We start from the raw sequence: 23978 nt of genomic DNA, 5'->3' as shown, positions 1-23978 counted from the left end.
TCCAGGGATGTTTTTCTGATGAAACTGTGAAAACGAGAGGGGAAAATGGATGCCCTGCCAGGCAGGCAAAGCATCAGTCAGCTCTGCCACTGTCATGAGCCAGGTAGGGACCGCTTGCTTCAAAGCAATGAACATGCTATTGCCCTGAATACCTTCACTCCCAGAGAAAAATGCAAATAGGAAAAATAAGGGATGTACAGATAAATGGGGAGGGGGAGAAAGGGTCTTTGAGGCACCAGAGATCCTGGCGCGGGGAGAATACTAAACCTAATCAAAGGGCATAAACACGTAAGGGCCTCTGAAGTAGCAAAATGGTATAAAAGTGGAAAAAAAGAGCTATGAAAAAAAGCCTGCTACCACAACAAACTTTTGTCTACAGCAGCAGTAAGACACCTGATCCTCTTACAGCACAGCAGGAACCAGCTGAGCTAAGAGCCAAGCTAGCAAATATCTAAGAACTGCAATTTGGTGTCTTTTCTACTGTGCTCAATAGCACACACAGGTTGGACAATGACGCCGTGAACGTCATTCTGCATCTAAACCCTGATCTTTTGTTTTGAGCCCTCATTCAAGCGTTGCCAGCACTGCAGATCAGAGGCACGCAATCCAAACTGAACTGGAGCTAAGTTAGCAGCACCGGCGCGAACAAACAGCATTTCACAGGATTTCTTAGGCTGCTTTCCAAAACGAGTATCACGGGCTCTCCAGCTCGCGGGGCATTCGGTTCGCTGCCGTCATCGCATCAACGCATTTCTTCCAGCACGAAGGAGATGCAGATAGAAGCTGAACAGCAGACTAAGATCACTCATAAACGCTTCTACAAAATGGCTTGCTGGTTAAAACAGTACCAAGCAATCATAAAGATTCAAGTTCTAGAAAGCAAGAGCTCTCCACCCCGAGTTTGCTGCCCCCTCCACGCGCTCACCATTAACACAATAAAGGCACAACACTCATTTAGAGAAGCAGGAGCATGGAGACAGGAATCTGCCCTACAACCACCACCTTTAAAAGCTGATCTTTTCACTCCATTTCTCACCACTGTTCTCCTGACAGCAAACACTTATCAATGCCTGATTAGAAGAGATTAATTAAGCTATCACACGAGAAAGTTAAGGTTCATGTCAGTCACCACGGGCAGTAAAGAACACTCCATATTAGAGATAGGGTGGGTGATGAGACCCATCCACCCAACTACGGCCAAGGTGAAATGCAGTTTGTCAAACCCAATGCTTGGGGATCACCATCAGTTTCCAACTATCTACACAACTCCTAAAGGAAAAAAATAGCTTTTGCCACAGGTGTTCACTTTACAGCAAGTGTGACAGCCGTGAGAGTTCTCAGATAAGAATATTTTCTCTCCAAAACTGCCTTGCTCACACAGTTGTACAGACGCTTATCAGGAAGACTGCGGGAATCTGAAGAGAAAGGAACCTTGTGTGGCACAGACAAAAGAAGCCAAAGCAGCAGTGAGAGTGACAAAGTAAGAATACACATTGTGTGTTTGCACCTGAATGGCAATTAAACAGTAGAATACACAGAATTAGTGCAACATACACTTGGGTCACATTCATTGTGCTAACATAAGACACCATTCAACTCACAACTACTTTAACCATTATGCAAGAGCAGGTAGATTGCCATCTACAGATACTGGTTACCATTTGGAATCTGGTATTAAATTATGTTACTGAGAACAGGAAAAGAAAAATACAAACATGATTGCGAGGAAGCCAGGAACTCAGGCTGGATGTCTGCCAAAGCTCCAGGTGTCAACACTGGAGGAAAGAAAAACAACCCAAGACACCACACAGAAATGCTCCACGAATTAAAGATTTTACACATGCATTACAGTGACCACATCAATTACTGTATTTGTGATATTTATTTCCCATAAATTGATCTTTCTCTAAGATCCCCACAAAATAAGAAGTACGAGAGCAGATCACATAATACTCCCGTGAAATACAAAGAGTGCTTGATTCGAGAAGTGTGAAGTTTCCATCTAACACTCTGGCTCAGACAAAAGCAGCTTCAGGGAAGAAACATTAATACAACAAGGCACTTGAGGCTGATGAGGGCGGCCAGAGCCAATTCTGATGGAGCAAGCACGGTGTGAACTGGAGCAGGAGCAGCCAAAGGCTGCAAGAGGTGCAGGGAAAGAGCCTGGGAGTTCCTGCCCTGCACATTTTATTACAGTGAGTCACCCTGTACTTAGCACTTTGCTTTATCATTACACAGCAGATTTCGTTTGTGAATGAAATGAGACATTTCCGTCATGCGCCAGCACAATCCCCAACACCACATAGAGCTAAACCAAGGAAGTTTCTAGGCCGAGAGTCAAAAAGGCAAATAAACCAATTCAGCTGCACAGGTCAGATGTTCTGGGTGAAAAGGTAGTTACTGAGCCAATAACACACTCTGAATCCAGTTGTCTAATTTTTACACACAAAGTGAGATCCAAAAGCAGTGACAGCTGGCACAGGAGGATAATAAAAATATCAATTAATATATTTTTAAAAATCCTGAAGTTTATTCCTAATGTAAGCAGCCAGGAATTCTGGTATTTCCTGTGCAGTGTCACCTTCCCTGCTGTGTAATTCTGCAAGGTGATCTCTTCTTCCTTATATTTTAGGAATATACAGAGGTGCATAGTCTAGGAAGCAATTTGCTTTATCCAGGACACAGCTTGCTTCATCTTGTGAAGTTCACTCCAGTTCAGAAAGCTTCCCCAGTCAGGATAATTCAGGTCTATGTTCAATCACAAGCTGCATTAAATACACCCCAAGGAGGAACCATTATATACTACTACACCTCCTCAGGAAGAGCTTCCTAAACTCTTTGGAATACACATGAAATATTGGCCAGGCCACCTCTTACAGAAAGTAAATGAATCATCCACACCCACAGATTTCAAAAACAAAAAAAGGATTAAAAAAACCCAACTAAACAAATCCAACCAACTCCCTCAAATACAAAAAAATAAAACATGAAACAACCTAGAAGTTTTGCAGGAAGGATGGAGATTCCTCCCTCTCCCGCCTCCCATTCTCTGCTTTAAACTGCAGCCAATTTGCTAAGCTGAGCTGTACTGCAGCGTGGAAAACCAGAGCGACTTTTACAACCTGTGGCACAAGGACAGAGAAAAGGCTTCTGACATAACTTGCATGTGTTAAGGACAGAACAATAAAAAAGAAGAGGTGGCTCATTATGTACCATTTCCAGCCACACAACTGCGTAGTAATTCTAATTTTAGAAAAACGTGGTTATTTTGTCTCAAGACTAATGCTGTTTCAAGGAACTTGGACTCAGATGCCGAACAGAAGCACGAATATTTCTTGCAGTAGTCATGCAAATTATTCACTTGGATTAGACACATAAACCACCTTCCAAGGAAAAAATAACCAACAACTTCCATCTTCAAAATCAGACAGAAGGGCAAAGCCAAAGGACAAATCCACTGTAGGGCCTTGCTAGAAGTCTGATCAATTCTGAACAAAAATATCAAGCTCCAACTGTGTTTCAGCATAGCTGCTGCCAACAATTTCACCAGGGATGGAGATGTAGGACCAGTTATTCAATATATTCAGGCATATATATAGATTTTTGATTCTAGAAACACCGCTATGAACCACGCTAACAGCCTACACCTAGGCTGCACTTCACCGACTACATTTCTTTCTAATCCAGCCTCACAACACTCACATCTCACTAGATTTACACCTAAACTAACTTTCCAACTAACACCTTTCCAACATCCACAGCCAAAGAGGTTTTGTTTTCCCGGCTCTGATGTGGCACTTAGAAAGTAAGTAGCACTTTTCATCTTCAAAGTATCCTTATCAGCAGAGAAGCAGCACAGTTTCTTACAACCAAAATGATTAATATGCAACATTCTTTTAGTCTCAAAGAAGTTACATCCTTTCAAAAGTAGGTTAAAAAGTAAATCAGTCCTGATGGAACTAATTCCAGCTCTCCCAGTATTAGTGTGCTGCACTAAGCAGAAGGTTCATGATCCACCAATGAATGAAAACTGTACCCAGTTTCTTCAACAGGACTGATGCACCAAAGACTTGCAGCTTTGGGCTAAGAAATAGAGCTAAAAAGCCTTAAGATCCTCAGCTTTTCAGCTGGTGATTAAACAGCCCGAGTCACTTGTCAGTCTGCAAACCCCTCTCTCACAACCAGAAAAACTAACAGCTTTACAGGCAGCAGGAAGGGAAGGGAAGCTTCATGCTTCCAGGACTGCTTGGGCTTTATGATATTCAGCAACAATGATTTCCCAGTGTTTTGACTGCAGAAAGCAGTCATGGAAAGCAGGAAAGGAGCACACAGAGCAAGAGGGTAAGAAATCCTGGCTCATCTTTTATTCACATCAAGGCTGTGTTTGATGTGTGCTGAACACAGAACCACATGCGACTTCATGGAACTGCAGCGATTGCACGGTACGAAATGAACGCTGCTTAATGGACCAAGGGCACTGCTACCTAGTTTCTCTTCAGCTCAAGGGACTGTAACCAGAGGCTGTGAAGTGATACCACTCCAAATGCAAGCCGAGCAGGGTTTCCTTGTTCCAAATTTACTCCCAAGATACACAGAGATGCTTTCTATCAAGAACCACACTGCGCCCACATCACACCGAACTGCACAAGGCCGGGCTGCATGTGCCCAGGACCAGCCAAAGGATCCTCCACACAATTCGTGTGACACAGACCGAAAAGAGCAATAAAAATTAAAGGACACCTGTGAGCTTGAGACTCAGATACATCTGAAAGAGCTGCAGCTATCGCAGCAGCAATCCCCACCCACCTCCTACTACCAAAATCACATTTTTCATAGAACTTAATGTTTCTAACCACCCCTTAGAATCATTATTGCTCCACCCCCCACATAGTCTCCTGCTCCCTTCACAGAAACACTTAACACTCAGAAATTTAAGAAGAAAAAACCCTTACCAATATCTGTCAAAAAGAAATCCTCATCCAGTCCCAGAACCTTGCCATTATGAGACAATTACCTTTGCTGGAGTTTGGTAACTGTGCAAATTCAAGTTCGCAGAATTGTTTCAGCCACAAATAGTTTCAGCCACAAACATGCACACATCTATTTTGCTGCCTCACAGGCAACAGCAAACGGGAAAAAAAGCCCAACTATCACCATGGAGTCTCCCTACGGCTTTTTATCTCTAGAAGGTGGAGTTCGCATTCTCCTACCTTGCCATAGCTCTAAAGGTCTCGGGAGTGGGACACACCAGCTACAGAAGGTAGAGCCTGGACAGTTACAGGTAAAGTGCTCCAGGGCACCAACATACAGCAAAAATAACACAAACCACACACAAAAAACGCAAGCCATCACCTCACAGTTTTGGGAAACGCAGGACTGACAACCCCAAAAGCAAGTTCAAAGATTTCAGATGAAAGTATCAGCTCCTGTGCTTGCAATGACCCATTTGGGCAAAACCCCAGCACACCGGAGGTAGCAGCAGAGTGGAAACAATGAGGCAGGTTTTTCCTAAGTAGCATTTAGGAAGGTGCCATCTCCTTCTGAGCTTTTGAAATCCCCCAAATAATTAAAGAGTCAAACAGTCAAAAGAGAGGAGGCTTTTAGCTTCACAAACACCGATTATTTCCCAACACAGATACTGAACATTAAAAAGTGTCTTTCCTATGAAGAGAGGAGCTGAGGACAGCTGCCATAAGCAAGCAAGACCTTGCTCCAAAAAGCATCTGTCAAAGCTTCTGCCATTTAACTTCAAGGAAGAATCTTCAAGCAAAAAAGTAACTTTATACAATTGCTTAAAGCTGCTTCTTTGCAGAAGGCTGCACTGGAGCTGCATCACATCAGCAAAACGCCTCACATGGGTATTTCAGAGTCTGTCATGGGCTTTGACTGATTCCTTCTAAAGCTTTTAGCGCACATTAGTTTGTTTGCTAGTCCTAAGTGCATTACTAATTTAGCTTTTCTTTTTTAAGCTATACCAGCACACTGAAATTGAGCGCATCACAAACCACTTGCTCAAGGAGAGGTTTCGTTCTTCTTAAAAATAACACTCCTGCCTAGATTTAGAATAGTTATAATTAATTGCTTAGCCCGGGTGGCCACTTGCAATGCCTGAATTGTCAATTCACTCTGCACACTGTACACAAAGCAATTCTCCACACAGTAATAGCGTACACTATTCAGTACTCCTGCGATTTCCATACTGCAAGTTGTGCCAGATTCCACTTTTGCAGCAAAATATTAATGATGATCCCCAAGTCTATATTGCAAGAACCGAGCACATCAAAGTAAAAGGGGGAATCGACTCAAGGCTACATCACCTCGCAATGGTTACTCACAGGATGGAAAGGTCACCCATTAAAGTGGTTCTATTTTACACAAAAATTCCAGTAAGCCTATTTTCTTCTCCTGCCTCTAACAGCTGCAAACATCAGGTGGTTTCAAAGAACCCCCTAGGAGACTAACTGAAATGTCAGATGCAAGAAGAGGGTTAGATACAGCTTCCTCGTGCAATAAACCCAGTATGAATAGTTTATGGGCATTGAATTTGTGTGCTGCAATAAAACCAGAGCTCTGCACTGCGACCAGCATTTCCTCACGGCTCCCAAAAAGGACCCTGCAAGGCAGAGCTTTCCCTCTTCACCTGCTGCAACAGACCCACGCTGCACCGCCACGCTTCCCAATGGCCAACTCCTGGCCAGGCTCGCAGATGGAAGATTTTTAAGGCTCTGTTTTCATGCCTCAATTGCAAATAGTTTTCACAGAGTCACTAGGTAGGACTAACACCTGCAGAGTGCACGCCGGTGGGCTGGGATGGCAGCAACAAGGGCTGAGGGTGGCTGTAAAGGGAGAAAGGGAAAACAAAAGCCTTCAGTAAAAGGGAATATTTCCTTCACCTATAGTATAAGCACAGAAAGGTTGCAACTTAAAAGTTTAGATCGCAGCAGTGACTACATGGCAATATTCAGACAAGAATCAAAATATTCATTAAAATCTTGAAATGATGGGAGTACCATATCATCAGGAACTTCTCCTGCAACTTTATATTCACAACTCCATGTCTGAGGTCAAGAAATTTGAGCAGTGAAGGGTGGGAAGGAACAGAAGGGCTGTGTGGGATGAAGCAGAGTCAAATTTATATGGAGACTTGTGGAGATAACATCAGCTCATTTCCAGCTAACAAACTGATCAGCCCCTGGATTATGTCCGAGGAGTCCTGATAGTTTTAATTCATTCCCAAAGCAAAGCTCACACCAAATTGTATTTGGGACCTTACTAAACAAAAGGCTGCTAAAAACCTAAACAAAAAAATAAATAAATTGCACCTTGACTCCTACGGCAACCCCAGGACCCCAGAAGGTCCCCAACATGTAAATCAATCAGTACTGTGTGCATACCACAGTGTCACCCCAAGTCACCAGCACAAGCATTTGCTCCCCCAGGCAGGAACTCAGCCACCAAAGGCCTGAGATAAGGTGCTGAAACACAACACCTGCACTTTCCACTTCCCCCAGCTGCAGCTCCTGCGTATCTGCCTTGCACAGGCTTTGTGAAAATTAAAGGTGCCAGAGAGCACTGAGGTTTTCAGGCACGAGGAGGGGTAGCAGCACTTTAAAGCAGCCTATGAGCCTTACTAATATTGAAAATGTCCAACATTTTTGCGAATGCCCAAAGGCAGCTCAAGTGTACAGCAGGAACGCTATCCTACAGCTGAGAAATCTTGACATTAAAATTCAGCTGGGTCTCAAGCAATCCTGCTAATTTGTTAGAAAAAGCATCAACTGCTGACACCAGTTTGCAGTACTTTCACAGCTCATGTCACAAATTCCATCTCACATTCAAATGAAGAGATGGCTTTAGCCATAGAATAGGAACCGCTCTTCAGGTTTGTTGGGTCGGGCAAGACATAGGCAGCAAACATATTTGGGAAGGGAAGCTTTGTGCTTCCAGGACTGCTTGGGCTTTACAATATTCAGCAACAATGACTTCCCAGTGTTTTGACCAGGGAAAGTGGTCATGGAAGGCAGGAAAGGAGCACACAGAGCAAGAAGGTAAGAAATCCTGGCTCATCTTTTATTCACATCATCATCACAATGCTGCTAATGACTATCTAGCCAGGAATCAAAGGCAGGAATGCACTTGGATAAACTACTTTTTCGGTTGGTAGAGCTGATGGGGCTTTGTACCAAATGCTAGCTCTATCTCAAGAGAAAGTTTCTTTTGTGCGTTAACATCAGCAATTGTGCATTTTGGGTTAAGCGGCAGTCTGCCTACTATTTGCAACACGAAAGAGCAACAGCAAGTGTGGAACTTCTAGAAGCAGCAGCAAAAGTGATCAGCCCACCTATTCCCCAGCTGAAAAAAAAATATTTTAACCCCCATAGTTTAAAGAAAAGACAGGAAAGCTCTAGGATTATAATTGCGTACAGAGAATTGCTTTTGACCTTGCACTAGGAATTGAAGATGCTGTTTCATTGCCCTCAAAATTTGCAACACATTATTTCTCCCCTCGCTCCGTTACAACACTTGCTCTATCCAGTACATGTGCCAGGGTTCATCGATCTCAAAGTGCTTGACAAATAGGAGACAGCAGCCAGCCTTCTACACAAAAGTGGGATCTTACATATAAACAAGGCACATGATGGCACAAGATGGGGTAGCGAAATCCCTGGCTCCAGGAGTACCTTCACCCTCTACACACTGCAGAATTAAGGAAAGAAGAGGTAACAAAAAGGTGCAACAAGCACCCTCTTTAATCCACGGTTCGGCTGTGACCAGGACAGGTTAACATTTTTTAAGTATGTCAAACAAGAATCTCGCAGCCAAAGATGCTAGAGAGCCAGAGTCACAGCCAAAAGATGTATCTGCAGAAAACAGCCGGCAACAGCACCCAAAATTAAACAAACTTTAGGCCCAGGACGACCACGTGGTGCTGATGGTTTGTACCCCTCCCAGCACGGACAATGACAAGCATGTCAGGCTTACCTGGCTTGTTGTCACACATCGGTGTAACACATGAAGGGCTGGGTCACCAGAGAGCTAAAAAACCTGATTATAACCACAAAATGATAAGTCCCACAGCGTGTTTTCAATGGCGTCAGATTTGTTTTTAGCAACCCCGAGCTGCAGCGCAGATCATACACAATGCCTCTCAATTTTGTTAGCGGGCAGCTTTTCAAATGGAAAAATCGATATGAAAAGTACACCTTAATTCCTCAAGCACTTAGGAAACTTCTCCCCAGGGTCTGTTACCAGAGAGGTAAAGATGCCTCATCACAGAAAGGAAAGACAGACAGACCATTTATTTACAGAAGTATCTTTGATTTCTGATCCTTCCCAGCCTAGCTTTTTCTAACACTGCAAAGGGTACAGTTACCAAACAGCTAAAACCAGAGCCATCACTTCTGGATTTGGGAATCCAATAACAACTCCTAAGACAGTGTTTACTCACCCAAACCAAGGCAGCTTTGTTTAGATGCTGAAAACCACACTCGACCTGGGACAAATTTTTGCTGCAACAGCACACAAAGATTTTATTGGAAGGCTGCAGTGATTAAATTGTGGTTCTTTAGAGAAAGATTTTTTAAGGTAGAAACACATTGCGTGGTAGTATCTTTTCTGAATACCTGTTTTCATTTTCCTTATCTCCAACTGGTCACGTGTCTAATGACACTGCCACCTAAATTTAGCTCATTCTGTTAGCACTTGCAATCCCACCGATGCCTGTAGGACTGCAACACACCTTCCTTCATTCCTCTCGGTCTCCCCTCTCTCCTTCGGCATACGTGGCCATTTCTGAAATACCAAAGCAGATGCCAACACCAGAAACCTCCCCAGAGCAGCACCCGGACCCGCTGTGCTGCAAGAACAGCATCGGCCGCCTGTTTTCAGTGCAACGCCCATTCCTCGCAGGCCCCTTTGTGCTATATTACAGTGCCCCCTCGCTCGCTTTTGTCTCCGTACTGTCAGTCAGTCTGTGCTAAACCCCATGTCAGATGAACTTTGGGAAGTGGGAATATTCTAACACATACCTGCACCTCGTGGCTCTTCAGGTATAATTAAGAGGCCACAGATTTACATATGCCTCATCATCTGGAGGGGTAAAGGCTCACGTAAACAAGGGCAGATCCAAGCCACGGTTACTTGCCACCGAAATCCTTATCTAGCCAAGGTTTCCCTATTCGGCTGTGAACTCCTCTAACACGGGCGATGACGACACCGTCCAATAAAGGCAGAGATACTGGCCCACATCCCCAGAGAGCAAGAGGGGTTTGGAGCTGCCTGGAACCACCTTCACAGCCAGGCCTTTCCCTAGAGTCATTAAGCCCCAGTAGCCACCCAAAGAGCCGAGCTTGCCACCAGCCAAAGGCAGGAGCGACATTTGCGCCGGGCTTCCCGGAGCGCCATGCAGGAAGGGAAAGGGACATCAGCCCCTGGAGGACACGGTCCATCTTCCCCACACTCAGGCTACTGCAGCAGCAGGCAAGGGGGGCTCATAGGGGAAAAGGGGCAATAAGCCCCCTCTGGGGTGGCTCCGGAGCAGCCGAACGCCCCGGCCCGCGGGGCAGCGAGCCGGCCGGCAGCCCCAAAGCCCGCAGGCCGCGCAGGCCCCTGCCCCGGGAGGCCTCCAAGGCGGAGCCCCGGCCTCGCCGCCGGAGCCAGGCCCCCCGTGCGGGGACACACGGCCGCAGAGGCCGAGCCAGGCCGCGGACACCCCCCCTCGGCGGGAGCCGGCGGTGCCCGAGGCCGCCCCGGTTACCTTGGTCTCCTTGACGTGCTGCTTGATCCCCTCCGGGTACCACTGCACCCGCACGTAGCCCCGCCGCAGCGGGCTGGCGCGCCCATCCTCCGCGCCGCCGGCCCCGGGGCCTCCCGACTCGGAGCCTCCCGAGCTGGCGGCGCCGCCGCCGGTGCCGCGTCCCCCGCCGCCCTCCTCCTCCTCGGAGTCCGAGTCCTCGCCGTGGATCAGGCGCACCAGGCCGAACCGCACCGAGCCGCGGTAGCGGCCCGACACCAAGTCGTGGGAGAAGAGGAGGCGCTGCGAGCCGCCCGGCGGGGCCGGCAGGGGCAGGGCGGCGGGGGGGGCCGGGGCGGCGGGGGGGGCCGGGGCCGGCTCAGCGGGCTGGTCCGCCATGGCGCCGGGAGAGCGGGAGAGCGCGCGGCCGCGGCGCAGCCTGGGGGAGGGGCGCTGCGGGCCGCGCGCAAGTAACGGCCCGGGGGCGGGACTCGGCGGGGACACGCCCACCTCGGGGACACGCCCACCGGGAGGGACGGGCGGGACGTCGCGGGTCCGGGGCGGGGCTGTGGGGCCGGTGCACCGCATCGTCCCGGGATCACCGGTTATGGGGGGCTGCATTGCATCATCCTCGGGATCCCCGGTTATAGGGGCCTGCACCGCATCGTCCCGGGATCACCATCTGGAATATTGTGTCCGGTTGTGGCCCCTCAGTTCCAGCAGGACAGGGAACTGCCGGAGAGAGTCCAGCGCAGAGCAACAAAGATGCTGAAGGGAGTGGAGCATCTCCCGTGTGAGGAAAGGCTGAGGGAGCTGGGGCTCTGGAGCTGGACAAGAGGAGACTGAGGGGTGACCTCATTCATGGTTATCAATATGTAAAGGGTGAGTGTCAGGAGGATGGAGCCAGGCTCTTCTCAGTGACAACCAGTGATAGGACAAAGGGCAATGTGTACAAACTGGAACACAGGAGGTTCCACTTAAATATGAGAAGAAACTTCTTCTCAGTAAGGGTGACAGACACTGGAACAGGCTGCCCAGGGGGGTTGTGGAGTCTCCTTCTCTGCAGACATTCCAACCCGCCTGGACACCTTCCTGTGTAACCTCATCTGGGTGTTCCTCCTCTGGCAGGGAGGCTGGACTGGATGAGCTTTCGAGTTCCCTTCCAATCCCTGACATTCTATGATTCTATGATTATGGGGGGCTGCACTGCATCATCCCCAGGATCCCTGGTTATGGGGGGCTGCACCACATCGGTGCAGGATCCTGGGTGTGGGGCTGCAATGCATCATCTTCAGGATCACTGATTATGGAGGGCTGTATGGCATCGTCCCTGGATCCCTGTGTATGGGACTGCACCACATTGTCCCGTGATCCCAAGTTATGGGGCTGCACTGCATCATACTGGGATCCCTGGGCATGGGGGGCTGTACTGCATCATCCCGGGATCCCCAGTTGTGAGGCTGCACCGCATTATCCTGGGATCACCCATTATGGGGAGCTGCATTCCATCATCCAGGAGTCCCTGGTCTTGAGGGGCTGCAATACACCATCCCTAGGGCCGTCAGGCATGAGGGGGCTGCGCTGCTTCATCCTGGGATCCCAGTTCCTTGGTCATTAGTAGAGCAGAGAAGTCCCCAGCTCCAGTGCCCATCTTGAGCAGCTGATGGGTCTCACCTCATAAGTGTGTGCACCTCTACTATGAAAACCTCAATATTGCAACCCCGATGCAGGTGTCTGCACGGGGAAGGGACACAGAGCCCACCCTCTGTCCCTCATGCACACCTGGGCCATACCTGTCCCACTGAGATGACCACCCTGGGCACGGGGTGGGGGCCACCCTGGCACTGGGCACTGCCCTTTGCTAGGAGGTGCCCCCCCAGCTGACAGCAAAGCCTGGTCTTGCTTTTTATGGCTCCTAGAAGCCCCCATTGGGGTGTGCCAATCAGCCAAATATTTGGCTTCATCAACTCTAAGGGGTTTTTTTTCCCTCTCCACCTGCAGGGATTTTTGATACAGAAGTGGTTTCTTGAGTGGGTCTTGTTGCTCTGGCAGGCAAAGGGCTAAAGGAATCCAAACCAGCCTTCACTGCCTGCCCTTTACCCAAAGATATCCTGTCTTTTTGCTCCCTAGAGCTCCCCACCTGAGCAGCATTGGCTGGAATACTACAGGAATGCCCCAAGTCCTCAGCCTGACTTGTTTTGGTGCAGAAAAAACCCCAGGAGTGGCAGAGCAGTGTTTTTTCTCTTTCCCTCTCCCTTCCACAAATGCAAGGATGCTCTTCCTCAGTTAGATCAGCCAGCTGGCTATCATTGCTCCTTCCAAGGGTTTTCCTTTTATGAAAATCAACAGCGGTAAGGGTCTGCCTGTGCTCACCTCCAAGATTCACCACCCCATGAGGGAGCAGGGACCTTCTCCTCAGGCCTGCTGGGATTTTCCAGCCTCGAAAATGGCCCTAAAACCCTGGGAGGGAGCTGGGAAGTGGCTGGAGCAGAGGGGTGCTACATGGATGAGGGATGCTCTGGGAGCTGGCTGGCATTTCAGCTCTGCCCGGCTCCTCGGCTGTCCCAAGATGTGGGCAGCAGGATGCTCTAAGTGGTGCAGAAGTATGAACTATTCCTGTCCTGCCTCCAAATCAGGGAGTTGTGGGGATGGTACCTTCCCCTGAGCCCAGGTCAGCTTGACGCCCACCCAGCATTTGATTGCTTGCTACAGCATCATTTTAATCAGAGGAGTATCGTGTTGATGTGGTTCCCTGCTGGGTCATTTCTCAGCATCCACCCCAGGGATGAGGAGCAAAATAGAGCTTAAAGGGACTATTGGGTAGGAAAATAGCAGCGTACCCGTGGGGAAAGACAGTTTAAAGATCCATTCATTGCCACGTGCTTGTACAGCTGTTTACAGGGATGTGCTTCTGGGAGTTCAGACCTCTGTCTACAGGCCATGACCTCTGTGAAGTGGATGAGACAGAGGGCAGAAAGGCAGAGCTCAGCACTTGCTGAGCACACAGGTGCCTCTGGCATAAGGATTTTACTCTCTGACCACCGCTGTGCTGGGGGGTGCAGCACATAGAATCATAGAATCCTTTCAGTTGGAAGTGACCCTCAGGATCATTGAGTCCAACCATAACCTAACCTAACTCTAGTACTAAACCATGTCCTTAAGAACCTCATCTAAATGCCTTTTAAGCACCTCCAGGGATGGTGACTCCACCACTGCCCTGGGCACCCTTTCCAACACCTGACAACCCTTTCCATGAAGAATTTTTTCCTAATATCCAATCTAAACCTCCTCTGGCACAACTTGAGGCCAATTCCTCTTGTCCTATCACTTGCTGCTTTGGATAAGAGACCAACACCCTCCATGCTACAACCTCCTTTCAGGTAGTTGTAGACAGCAATAAGGCTTCCCCTCAGCTTCCTTTTCTCAAGGCTAAACATCTCCCCCAGGCATTCAGCCACCCCACCTGGAGCTGGGGACAAGGTACTGACCTCTTTCCCTCTGTAGTCTGAGAGAATTGCACTTTTGAGGGAACTAGATCAGGGCTTTGGGAGGGGGAAAAGGTGCTTTTTGGCTCCACGTTCTTCTCAAGGTTTCAAAGTGCAGCTTTATCCAGCATGGTGATGCTTCTCATCATCTCCTTAATGTACATTGAAACAGCAGCTAATAAAATATAGATAACATGTAACGGGCATACGCATGTGTGTAGATGGAAACTGTCCCCCTTCAGAGCAATTATATGCTGAAGAGCATGTAAGAGCCACAAATAGCCATGCAAACAATCACATTCCACAACCAACAGGCTCACAGCAGGAGGATCTTAATGGGGACAAGTCAGGGCTGTTCACTCATTAGCAGGAGTTGAGGGTGGTGTGTTTCTGCACTGTGATCCCAGCTGGGGCTCTGATGTGCTTCCTTTGGGAAGTGACACTGAGGAAGGACTCATCACTTTTTCATGACACGACAGCCCAGGGCCTGGACTGCCACAACGCTGATGTGCTTCGGGCATGTTGCAGCCCCTGGGTGTCAAAAGGAGCATCTTCCATTCAGCAAGCCACAGCCTATTTGAATCTCTACCGAGGGACCTCAGCAAGTCAGGCCAGCCTGCAAAATCCTGAAGCAAAACCAAGTAGCATTTTACATGTGTGATTTTTTTTTTTGGCAAATGAGTTAGATCACCAGCACCTCCCTGTCAAGAAACTGGCGAAAAGCAAGCCCCACCCTTCCTCTTTGGGACCCACCTAGTACTGGGTACACCTCTCACAAAGTGTCTTTGCATGGGTTAATGGGCGAGTGCTGAGAGGCCTGCTGGGTACTGGGATGCCCCGAGAGTGCTGGGAATGCCAGCAGGGTGCCAGGAGGCTTGGAGGGTGCTGGGGATGCCCAGAGAGTACCAGGATGCTCACAGAAAGCTGTGATGCTCACAGGATGTTGGGTGCCTGCAGGTGCTGGGTATCTGCAGGGCTCCGAGATGCTTACAAGGTGCCAGGATGCTCACAGGGTGCCAGGATGCTCGGAGAGTACCAGGATGCTTGAAGGGTACCAGGATACTCACAGCGTACTAGAATGCTCACAAGTGCTGAGATGCCCGCAGGTACCAGGATACTCACGGGGTACTGGGATGCTCATAGGGTGCAGGGATGCCCAGAGGGTGCCGGGATGCCCGCAGGGTGTCGGTGCCGGACCCGCGGCGGGGCTCTGGTGCCACCTCGTGGGCTGTCGCCTCCCGTCGCCGCGCAGGCTCGGGCCCGGCGGCTCCCGGCCGGGCGGGAGGGAACGGGCGGTCCCGGTTTGTTGGCCCAGAGGAGCAGCAGCTCTTATTTATGAATCCCCTGATGGGGCTGGTCCAGGCCTAGCCTTGCTCTGGGATGCAGGATTTGGCTTCCCCATAGGTGGCATCTGGCTCCCATCCATCTCGACAGGGTCACCTTGGCTGCCACCAGCAGTGTGCTGGGGCTGGACCACATGCAGGAGAGCTCCTGTGGAGCTGTGAGAAGCAGGACGTGCCAGTGAAACATCACCCAACTGCCGTGTCCCAAAGTCAGAACTGGATATAAACCAGTTGATGTCTTGGGACTGGAGGGTGGAGGCTGCCTTTGCTGGGCTCCTTCACACCTCCTCATCCCTCTCCTCTCAGAGCTGTACTCCAACCTCCTTCTTCCCCGGGATTGTGTCGTGAGTGGCCATGACCTAGTTACAAGCTGTCACAGTCCAGCAGACAAGGAAAGGAGGCTAATCACTACCTGTGCCTGTGCTCTGGGCAGGGGATAAAAAAGGTCTCAGATGGGTCCTGGCCTCCCATTTTTGGCTGAGGTTGCCATGACCAAGCAGATGTGGGTAAAACTGTCCTCTTCTGTGCTTGCACTCTTTTCTCAAAAGCCCATGCAGAGGAGTAACAAGATATATCAGCCTTGCAAAGGCACATGTTGATCCGGAGCATGTCAAAGCCTCAGTTCGAAGCCTGAGGCTTCCCTGACCATTGCTGGGATCCCAGCCAAACTGTGAAGCAGCATCACCTCCCCAGCTCCCCATGTGAGGGTCTGCAGAGGGAACCAGCCCTGTGCTCTTGCAGAACAGCATCAGCTGCACTGATGGGCCAAAAGGAATATGTCAGAGGAAATGTACGTATGTGTGTGTTTGCATAGCAGATATATATAAACATTTCAGAGCACAGAGCAGAACCAGCCCCTCTAGGGTCTATTTGGAGGCTGGGGCTGGGGTCTGGCCACCATCCATAGGAGCCCTGTACAGCTATTTCAAAAGACCACCAGCTCACAGGCTCCTAAGCTGCACCAAATGCCCCACTCCAGTGGAGAGGCTGGAAGGACACTGGCTTTGTGGGACCTGCTGGGGATTATAACTGCTCTTGGCAGCACAGGAGCGGAGCACTGAGGGATAAAAGCAGCAGGTAGCCAGCCTGGCAAGTGCTGAGAGTATCGAGTATGTCCAAAGAGCCACATCCTACTGAGAAGTTCCAGCAACGATGAGCACTTGCATGCTGCCAGTCTGCAACAGCTAGTGAAAAGGCGGGAGAGAAGGGAGAATGAAATCGGAGCCTGCGGCTGACCTTGCAGCGATGCCAGGCTGCAAAGTCCTGCTGCCACCCTCCTATGTCACTGCCAGGAGAAAAGCGTCACTCTCTTTGGGTATGTGGGTCCCCTCAGCTAAGCCAGGGGAAGGTGCAAAATGGGGATGTAAGCAGAGTGTCCAGTTTGGTAATTATGTCAGTAATTATGTGAGTTTGGGAGAGAAACCTCCTTAGATGGTGCCACATGGGGGAGGACACTGATGCCACCTGCGTCCCCTGTGATGGCAGACCCTGCCCCTTGAGGCCAAGGGACTACAAAGGCTGCAGCCACCCAAAGCAGCTTGTATGAGCCCACACAGGCAGATCACGGGAAAAGCCACAAAACCATGGATGAAATTCAAAGAGTAAATTTATTTCCATTACCTGGTGAGCTGAGCGAATCTCCGAAACAGCACTCAGGCAGGAATGCAGGTACCGTGGAGCTCAGGCTTTGCTAGCAAGCGTGCAGCTTGCTGGTTTTCATTCATGCAGGCATAGTTTTTCCACTGTGCTTTGATCTTTTTAACAGCAGAGCAAGAATCTCAAGGATGTTCAATAGGTGCCTCTGAGTCTATCACTGACCTATGTTATTTAAACACAGGGTTCTACCAGTCAAGCACACAAAACTAAACAACCATGAGTGTGATATATGTGGTTTTCTACACCCCAGGTTCAGTTCACTTTCGTGCCAATCTCCCATTATACTCCCACACCCCACTGAGCACTGGGGTAACCCCGCAGTGTGACAGGGACAGTGACAGAGGGCAGCACAGCTGAGGAACCCCTTGGCTGCATGTGTGTTACTCCATCCCCAAGTCTTGTCAGAGCAAGGGACAAATAGTGGTTCATCTGCCTCCCACGTGTCGTCCCTCATTGCAAATCCTACCCAGAGATAATTGCCGTCCTTCTGAGCGGGCACGCCAATGGAGGGACCAGCCGGCTGCGGGGCCGGCGTGACAGCTCGGGGCTCTTTGAAGATGCTGAGAGAGTTGCTAAATATGTAAATCTCAGCATGCTGCTGTGGCTCTCTTTTAATGGAGTTTTTGACCCTCTGCAGCTGTGTGGGAGCAGGAACAGACAAGGACCCAGCTAAACCCACCGAATGCAGCATCCCTACTTGGCTATTCCAGCCACGGGCCAGCCCCTGCTCTGCTGGCCTCAGTTTAATGGCTGGGAATTGCTTTGAAATGCCATTTCTGAAGAGCAGAAAGCTGCTGGGTCATATTTCTGTCTCAATTCAATGAAAAAAAAACTTAAAAGAGGGAGTTAAGAATGTAGCCCCAGGTCACTTTGCCCACGGCTGGAAACTAAAGCATGTCCTGAGCTCCCCTGGAAATGTCCTGGGTGCAGTGCAGCCAGTGCTGCCTCCTGCTCCGGGCTTCTTTCTGGGCTGCACCTGGCTCGTGATGATAACGATAAAGCCAACATTTAAAAATTCTTATTTTTGCTGACCTTCCCAGTCATTTCCTTTCTAGCAGCTCATGTCTGGGATAATCCCCCTTTTATTACACATCCTGACGGGGACAAATATTGCCGCTTTGCCCGTGCAGTTTCCTATGTAATAGCTCTCAGGGACCAAGGGCTGTGGAGGAGGAGACACTTGGTCTCTGCAGTAAGGTCCTTAGAGAACAAACCTTAGGTCTGGCCCCCATCCTACAAGAAGCCAGCTGATTCTCCTGAGAAAGTCCCCACCACTCAAGCCCAAGGGACGGTCACGCTTGGCATGGCCAGCACATCCTTGGTACAAAGAAAGCTCATCCACTCTCAGCAGGGATGCTCCAGCTTCTTACAGGCTCCCAATGCCATCTGAGAGGTCTGGATCAGGCATAATGTATCGCTTTTTGTCCCTAGCCAAGCCCTCTGCTCTCCCTGCCCGGCTTGCAGAGCCGAGCAATCAGCTAAATGTTTTATCCCTCTGCAGGCAGTCACGCCAGAGGAAAAAAAAGCAAGCCTGATGGGATCCTTTTGCTGGGCTGTCACCTTAAAGCCTCTCACCTCTCCCTGTCTTTCATCAGGGTTATAAACTCCTTAGGATGTCATCACGTGCCCCATAAATAACAAATATATATAAGCGGGGGCTGCGGAGGGTGCAGCAGACAGAGGAGGAGAGGGAAAATCCCACTCCTGGCAGCTGCTGGACGGCACCACCGGGGCCAGGCGGGCAGAGCAGCGGCGCGGGGTCCCCGTACGGTAAGCACCCATGTTTCTGTCACATCCCGGTGGTACTAACAGCCTTCGGGACAGCTGCCTCAGCGTCCCAGGACTGGGGCAATCACCGCAGAAGGGAGGTGGGTTGGTGTGTGGAGCTTGGCTTGCCTGAAAAATTACTTTGGTGGAGGTAAGAGAGTGACTGTCATCACAGCCCCTGTCCCATCCTTGCGCTTCCAACGCGTCCTGTCAAAACCCGTGTGTAGTAGGGACTCCTCTCATTGAATTTCTCTCTGCGTTTGGGGTCTGCAAAGAACTTGAGCTCTTTTGTAAAGAATATTTGGCTTCAAAACTAGGTGAATAACTCCTTACTACTAGTGAATTTAAAAATTCAGGCTCCAAATCCAGGTAGACACCCATAACATAATACAAAGATGTCATTAGTGGGATACTGCAGACTTGCCTGGTTATTTACATGTGAACATCACTATGTACTATATGGATGCTTTGATCTCTAGTGCACAAACACGAGTTTGGGGAAAATTTACAGGAGGAGCTTTTGGGACATTGCTACATGTGCACATATGTATTGATCGATTGATATGTACCAGGTCTGGTAAGGAGCTACAGCACAAAATTTAGCCTGGGGTTTGGGAGACTTGAACAATATACAGGAGGCTGTGTTGGAGCATGAAAGACAGATGTCTTGAGCCAGGGAAACAGGAGTTTCTTCCTTACATGGTTTCTTACTTACTCTTTGAATTGGGGTGAGGTGAAGGAAACCTCTGCAGGTCAGATGCTTCCCAGGTGTAACTGCAGCCCCGGTATCCCCACGGATGTGCAGGGCTTGGGATCAGCTCCAGGAATGGGCTGTGGAGGATGACAGCTTTCTCTGAGCTCTGCAGGCTGTATATACCCACCACAGAAGACGTTTGCATGTGCAGGGAGCGGAGAAGCAAAGCAAAAAGTTCATTTCCAGAAAACAAATATATCAGCCCTCCAGCTCTATAACCTGGGTTGCCAGGAATAAAATGCTGGGGAGGAAAAAATATGAGGAATACAAGCTAAGGAGCAGCCTTTCCACATCACTAGATTCTGCTCTGGGCTGTTGCTGGTTGGGGTCTCAAGACATTTCTAAAAATAGCTGGAGGGATCCGACTCCCCTTTCCCTTCTGTCTCCAATGGGAACAGAACAGCCGCTCACACAAGGGTTCTTGAGCCATCTCCCAACTCTGCAGATGTCCCCATAGAGACTTTCCAGTATTCCGTTCTTTACAGCCTGTATATGATCTGAGACAAAGACTCACTCCGGGACAGTGACCTGGCTACTGGTGAGCAAACCTCCCTGGAGCATGAACCCATCACCATTTCAGTTAGTCCTTGCACACACCCCTTGCTGACTAGAACCAGCACTGGGGATGCTATATAATTCCCCCGCCAAAGAAAACCTCTCTCCCTGATGGACCCGATCCCTTGGATACACATCCACTGTCGAATCAGCAATTCATTGAAAATAAATCACAACAACACCTCGTCTCACCTCAGGCAGGATAAAACAGGCATTTCAAACACCCAGCCCTCGGCATTTCAGGATGGAAAATTCCCAGCTTGCACCGGTTCTGCCCTGTGCTATGTTTGTGCGGGTAATGCTTTTGTTTCTATAAATCCTATTAGCTGGAGGCAAGCCTATAATTAGCAGGCAAAGCTGGCACCTCTCAAACAATAATCAAAAATGACCTGGCTTCACATTGGCTTTGCTGCAAATTGCTTGAATATGGGGCTGAGCAGTGCCGGACAGACAGACAGCTCTGGCAGCTCTTCCCGCTATTTCTGCCTGTGGGACGCATGTGCTTAGCAAAGTTATTCGCTCAGTTTGTGGTTCTCTCTGGATTTATTAACTCGGTTTGCTTGCACATGAAGCAGGAGGCAGATTGAAGCGACAGGCTCTGATCCAGGTCAGGGGATTTGGCCAGGCAGTGCAGGATGGTGCTGCTGAGCTCGCGGGCTGATGACCCTCCTGGGAGAACTGGGTGGTCTGGGGTCCTGTGTCACAGGTGGCATATCCTGGGGTGGGCTGTGCCTGCTGGGATTACACTGCCCAAAGCTCCTGGCACAGGGGGAAAAGCCTGGGGGCACCTCACCCATGTGCGATGCCCAAGGCTTGTGGCATTCACTTGTCCTGCCATTGACCTGTCTCAGTAATGTCTGTGAGCACAGACGCAACCAAAGAGCCCAACAGGGACTAAGCTGTGTCACTTACCCACTGAGCAAGCCACAGAAGGGAGTAAATCCTGGAACTCAAGCTGTCTCTGGGGGGCAGACCTGCCCCCCACTCCGCTCTTCTGTCTGTTCTACTGCCTGGCTTTGGCACGGGCTGGGGCGGGAGATGTGGGGCAGGAAGCTCAGCCCCATGCCTGCTCCTGCTCCTCTAACAACCCCTGTCACTGCTCTGTCCCGCTGCCTGGATGGTGGCAGCCGGTCCCCAGGCTATTGTCCCCCATGTCCCTGGGACCATGAGTTCCTTACAGTCCACAATTTGTGCCAGGCTCCTGCACCGGCACCAGCTTGCAGCAACAGCAGGCTGGCAATAGGGTCACTGTGGGCGGGTATTTGCTGTGTATATCCATATATATATATATAGACACACATATGTGTAGGAAACGAGTGGCAAGCAGCCTAATCCTGTGTGTGATCAACAGGTATTTTCAGCAGCTAAGAGCACTGGAGGATATTGGCTGAAATAAAGGGTTCTGTGGCACCGGGAGCTGGCAGAGGCTGCGGAGCAGAGGCAGAGGTGGGACGCCAGGCAAGAGGAGGAGGATGTTGGCTCTCAGCGCGTTGCCTTTCCTGAAGCCCCCTCACCTGAGGTCCCCCCGCAGCTCGCCCGGGGGCCAGCGCCGCCACACGCTGCCCGCCAGTGAGTTCCGCTGCCTCAGCCCCGAGGATGCCACCAGCGTGTTTGAGATTGAGCGGGAAGGTAAGGGGCTGTCCGGGGAGGTCCTGCCCCATGGCACCAGCTGGACATGTCCCATCCCTTCCCTCCAGAGGTCCCTCATTCTCTTCGGGGGCACACCTTGGTGGCAAAACCCCCATGCATGACCTTGTGGGAGATAAAGGAGGGAACCGGTGACTGTGACTTGTGGCCAGGGCACCACAAGCTCCTTAACAGGGTGGGGGAAGATGTGATTAAGGAGGTGGAAAGCTACAGCCCCCAGCTCACCCACATGGGGAGTTGTCTGGGTCCCCTTCCCTGTACTCACTGCTGTCCCTCTCCAGCCTTCATATCCGTCTCTGGGGACTGTCCTCTCCACCTCGACGAGATCCGCCACTTTCTGAACCTGTGCCCAGAGCTCTCCCTTGGCTGGTTTGAGGAGGGGAGGCTGGTTGCATTCATCATCGGCTCGCTCTGGGACCAGGACAGGCTCAGCCAGGTAAGAGCTAGACCCAGTTCTTCCCAGCTTGTGTACTGGGAGAGGCTCTGCCAGAGCCTGGGGAAGAGGAGCAGCTTCCTGGGGCGCTGAGGCTGCTCACCAAGTCTTAGAATCATAGAATAGTTTGGGCTGGAAGGGACCTTCCAAGCTCATCTAGTCCAATCCCTGCCATGAGCAGGGACATCTTCACCAGCTCAGGTTGCTCAGAGCCCCGTCCAGCCTGGCCTGGGATGTCTCCAGGGATGGTTCATCCACCACCTCTCTGGCCAACCTGGGCCAGGCTCTCACCACCTTCAGCATCAGAAATATCTTCCTTATATCTAATCTGAACCTCCTCTCTTTTAGTTTAAAACCATCACCCCTTGTCCTGTCACAACAGGCCCTGTTAAAAAGTCTGTCCCCATTTTTCTTATCAGCCCCTTTAAGTAATGAAAGGTGGCAATAAGGTCTCCCCAGAGCCTTCTCGTCTCCCAAGACTAATTGCTACAGGGCTTCTCCAGTGATAATGAACGCCCTCATTAATTAATTTAACAGATGCTGTTAAAAAAATACACTCAGTAATTCCCCCCAGCATTCATTTTAAAACAAAAAACCTTCAGAGATGCTGGAGGAGGTGAAGGGGATGGCACCAGCACCCTTTTCCCTTTGTGGGAGGATGCGGACTCTGTTTCACTGGGGTGGGGAACTAAGACAGATGCAGGATAGGACCCCCCTGGTCACACTAACCTTGTTCCCTCCTCACAGGAGGCGCTGACCCTGCACAAGCCGCAGGGCACAGCAGTTCACATCCACGTGCTGGCCGTGCACCGCACCTTCCGCCAGCAGGGCAAGGGCTCCATCCTGATGTGGCGGTACCTGCAGTACCTGCGCTGCCTGCCCTTCGCCCGCCGGGCCCTCCTCATGTGCGAAGATTTCCTCGTGCCCTTCTACCAAAAGTGCGGTTTCAAGGCGCTGGGTCCCTGCGAGGTGACGGTGGGGGAGCTGGCGTTCATCGAGATGCAGCATCCTGTGCGGGGACATGCCTTCATGCGCAGGAACAGCGGCTGCTGAGCACCCTCTGGTCCAACCATGGTTGGGGGGCCTGGGGAAAAGCTGGGGGTGGGGGATAAGAGGCTACGACCCCTCTACATCCCCACCACGGTGTACATCTTCCTCCCTCTGCCACATCTGCCTTCCAGCCAGGTCAGACGTGTCCCATCCATTTTGATTCCATTTTTGGGACTGAAATCCCCAGCCTGGCCCCACTGGGAGCGCCAACCCCCCAGCCTGGTCTCCAGTTTAGCTGGAACAGTATCAGCAAGGCTGGGGGGGCTGCAGGGCTATGTGGCCACGTTTTGCTGAGACCCCCAGCAGAGCCCATACATGCACATACCTCCAGCCCTGAGTCCCCGCTACAAGTGGAGCCGCCCTGGCCAAGCCCTCCCTGAGCAGCCCCCAGACCAAACAGGGGTCCAGACCCCCAGAGCACACCCCTAGCTGCACCTTCCAGAGCCTCCCTGGGGGGCTAGTCCAAACCATTTGCCCCCCCAAACTCACAATGTCCCGGGACAAGCCCTCTGCAAACACTTCGCAGCAAATAAAGATGTGATGGTGGTTTTCTTCA

General features: G+C 50.4%; 2 protein-coding genes across 2 annotated transcripts in view; one reads left to right on the top strand and one right to left on the bottom strand.

Moving 5' to 3' along the window:
• The window catches only part of UBE2O (ubiquitin conjugating enzyme E2 O), a gene marked incomplete at its 5' end in the record, with an annotated part of 60268 nt that extends 49137 nt beyond the window's left edge, over positions 1-11131 (bottom strand). The window contains one exon of the mRNA XM_080356578.1: positions 10757-11131. Within this exon, the coding sequence (XP_080212704.1) occupies positions 10757-11131 (375 nt within the window). The remainder of the gene's footprint in view (positions 1-10756) is intronic.
• A 10633-nt stretch (positions 11132-21764) lies between these two features.
• AANAT (aralkylamine N-acetyltransferase) lies at positions 21765-23425 on the top strand (the record flags this gene model as incomplete). The annotated part of the gene is made up of 3 exons (XM_080356481.1): positions 21765-21921; positions 22221-22375; positions 23120-23425. 3 exons carry the CDS (start codon positions 21765-21767, stop codon positions 23423-23425), a joined length of 618 nt encoding a protein of 205 aa, XP_080212607.1.
• Between the last annotated feature and the right edge of the window lie 553 nt (positions 23426-23978).

The sequence above is a fragment of the Nesoenas mayeri genome (genome assembly GCF_963082525.1).
Source record: "Nesoenas mayeri genome assembly, chromosome: 19".
NCBI classification, from domain to species: Eukaryota; Metazoa; Chordata; class Aves; order Columbiformes; family Columbidae; genus Nesoenas; species Nesoenas mayeri.
This window is presented reverse-complemented; position numbering and strand designations above follow the sequence as displayed.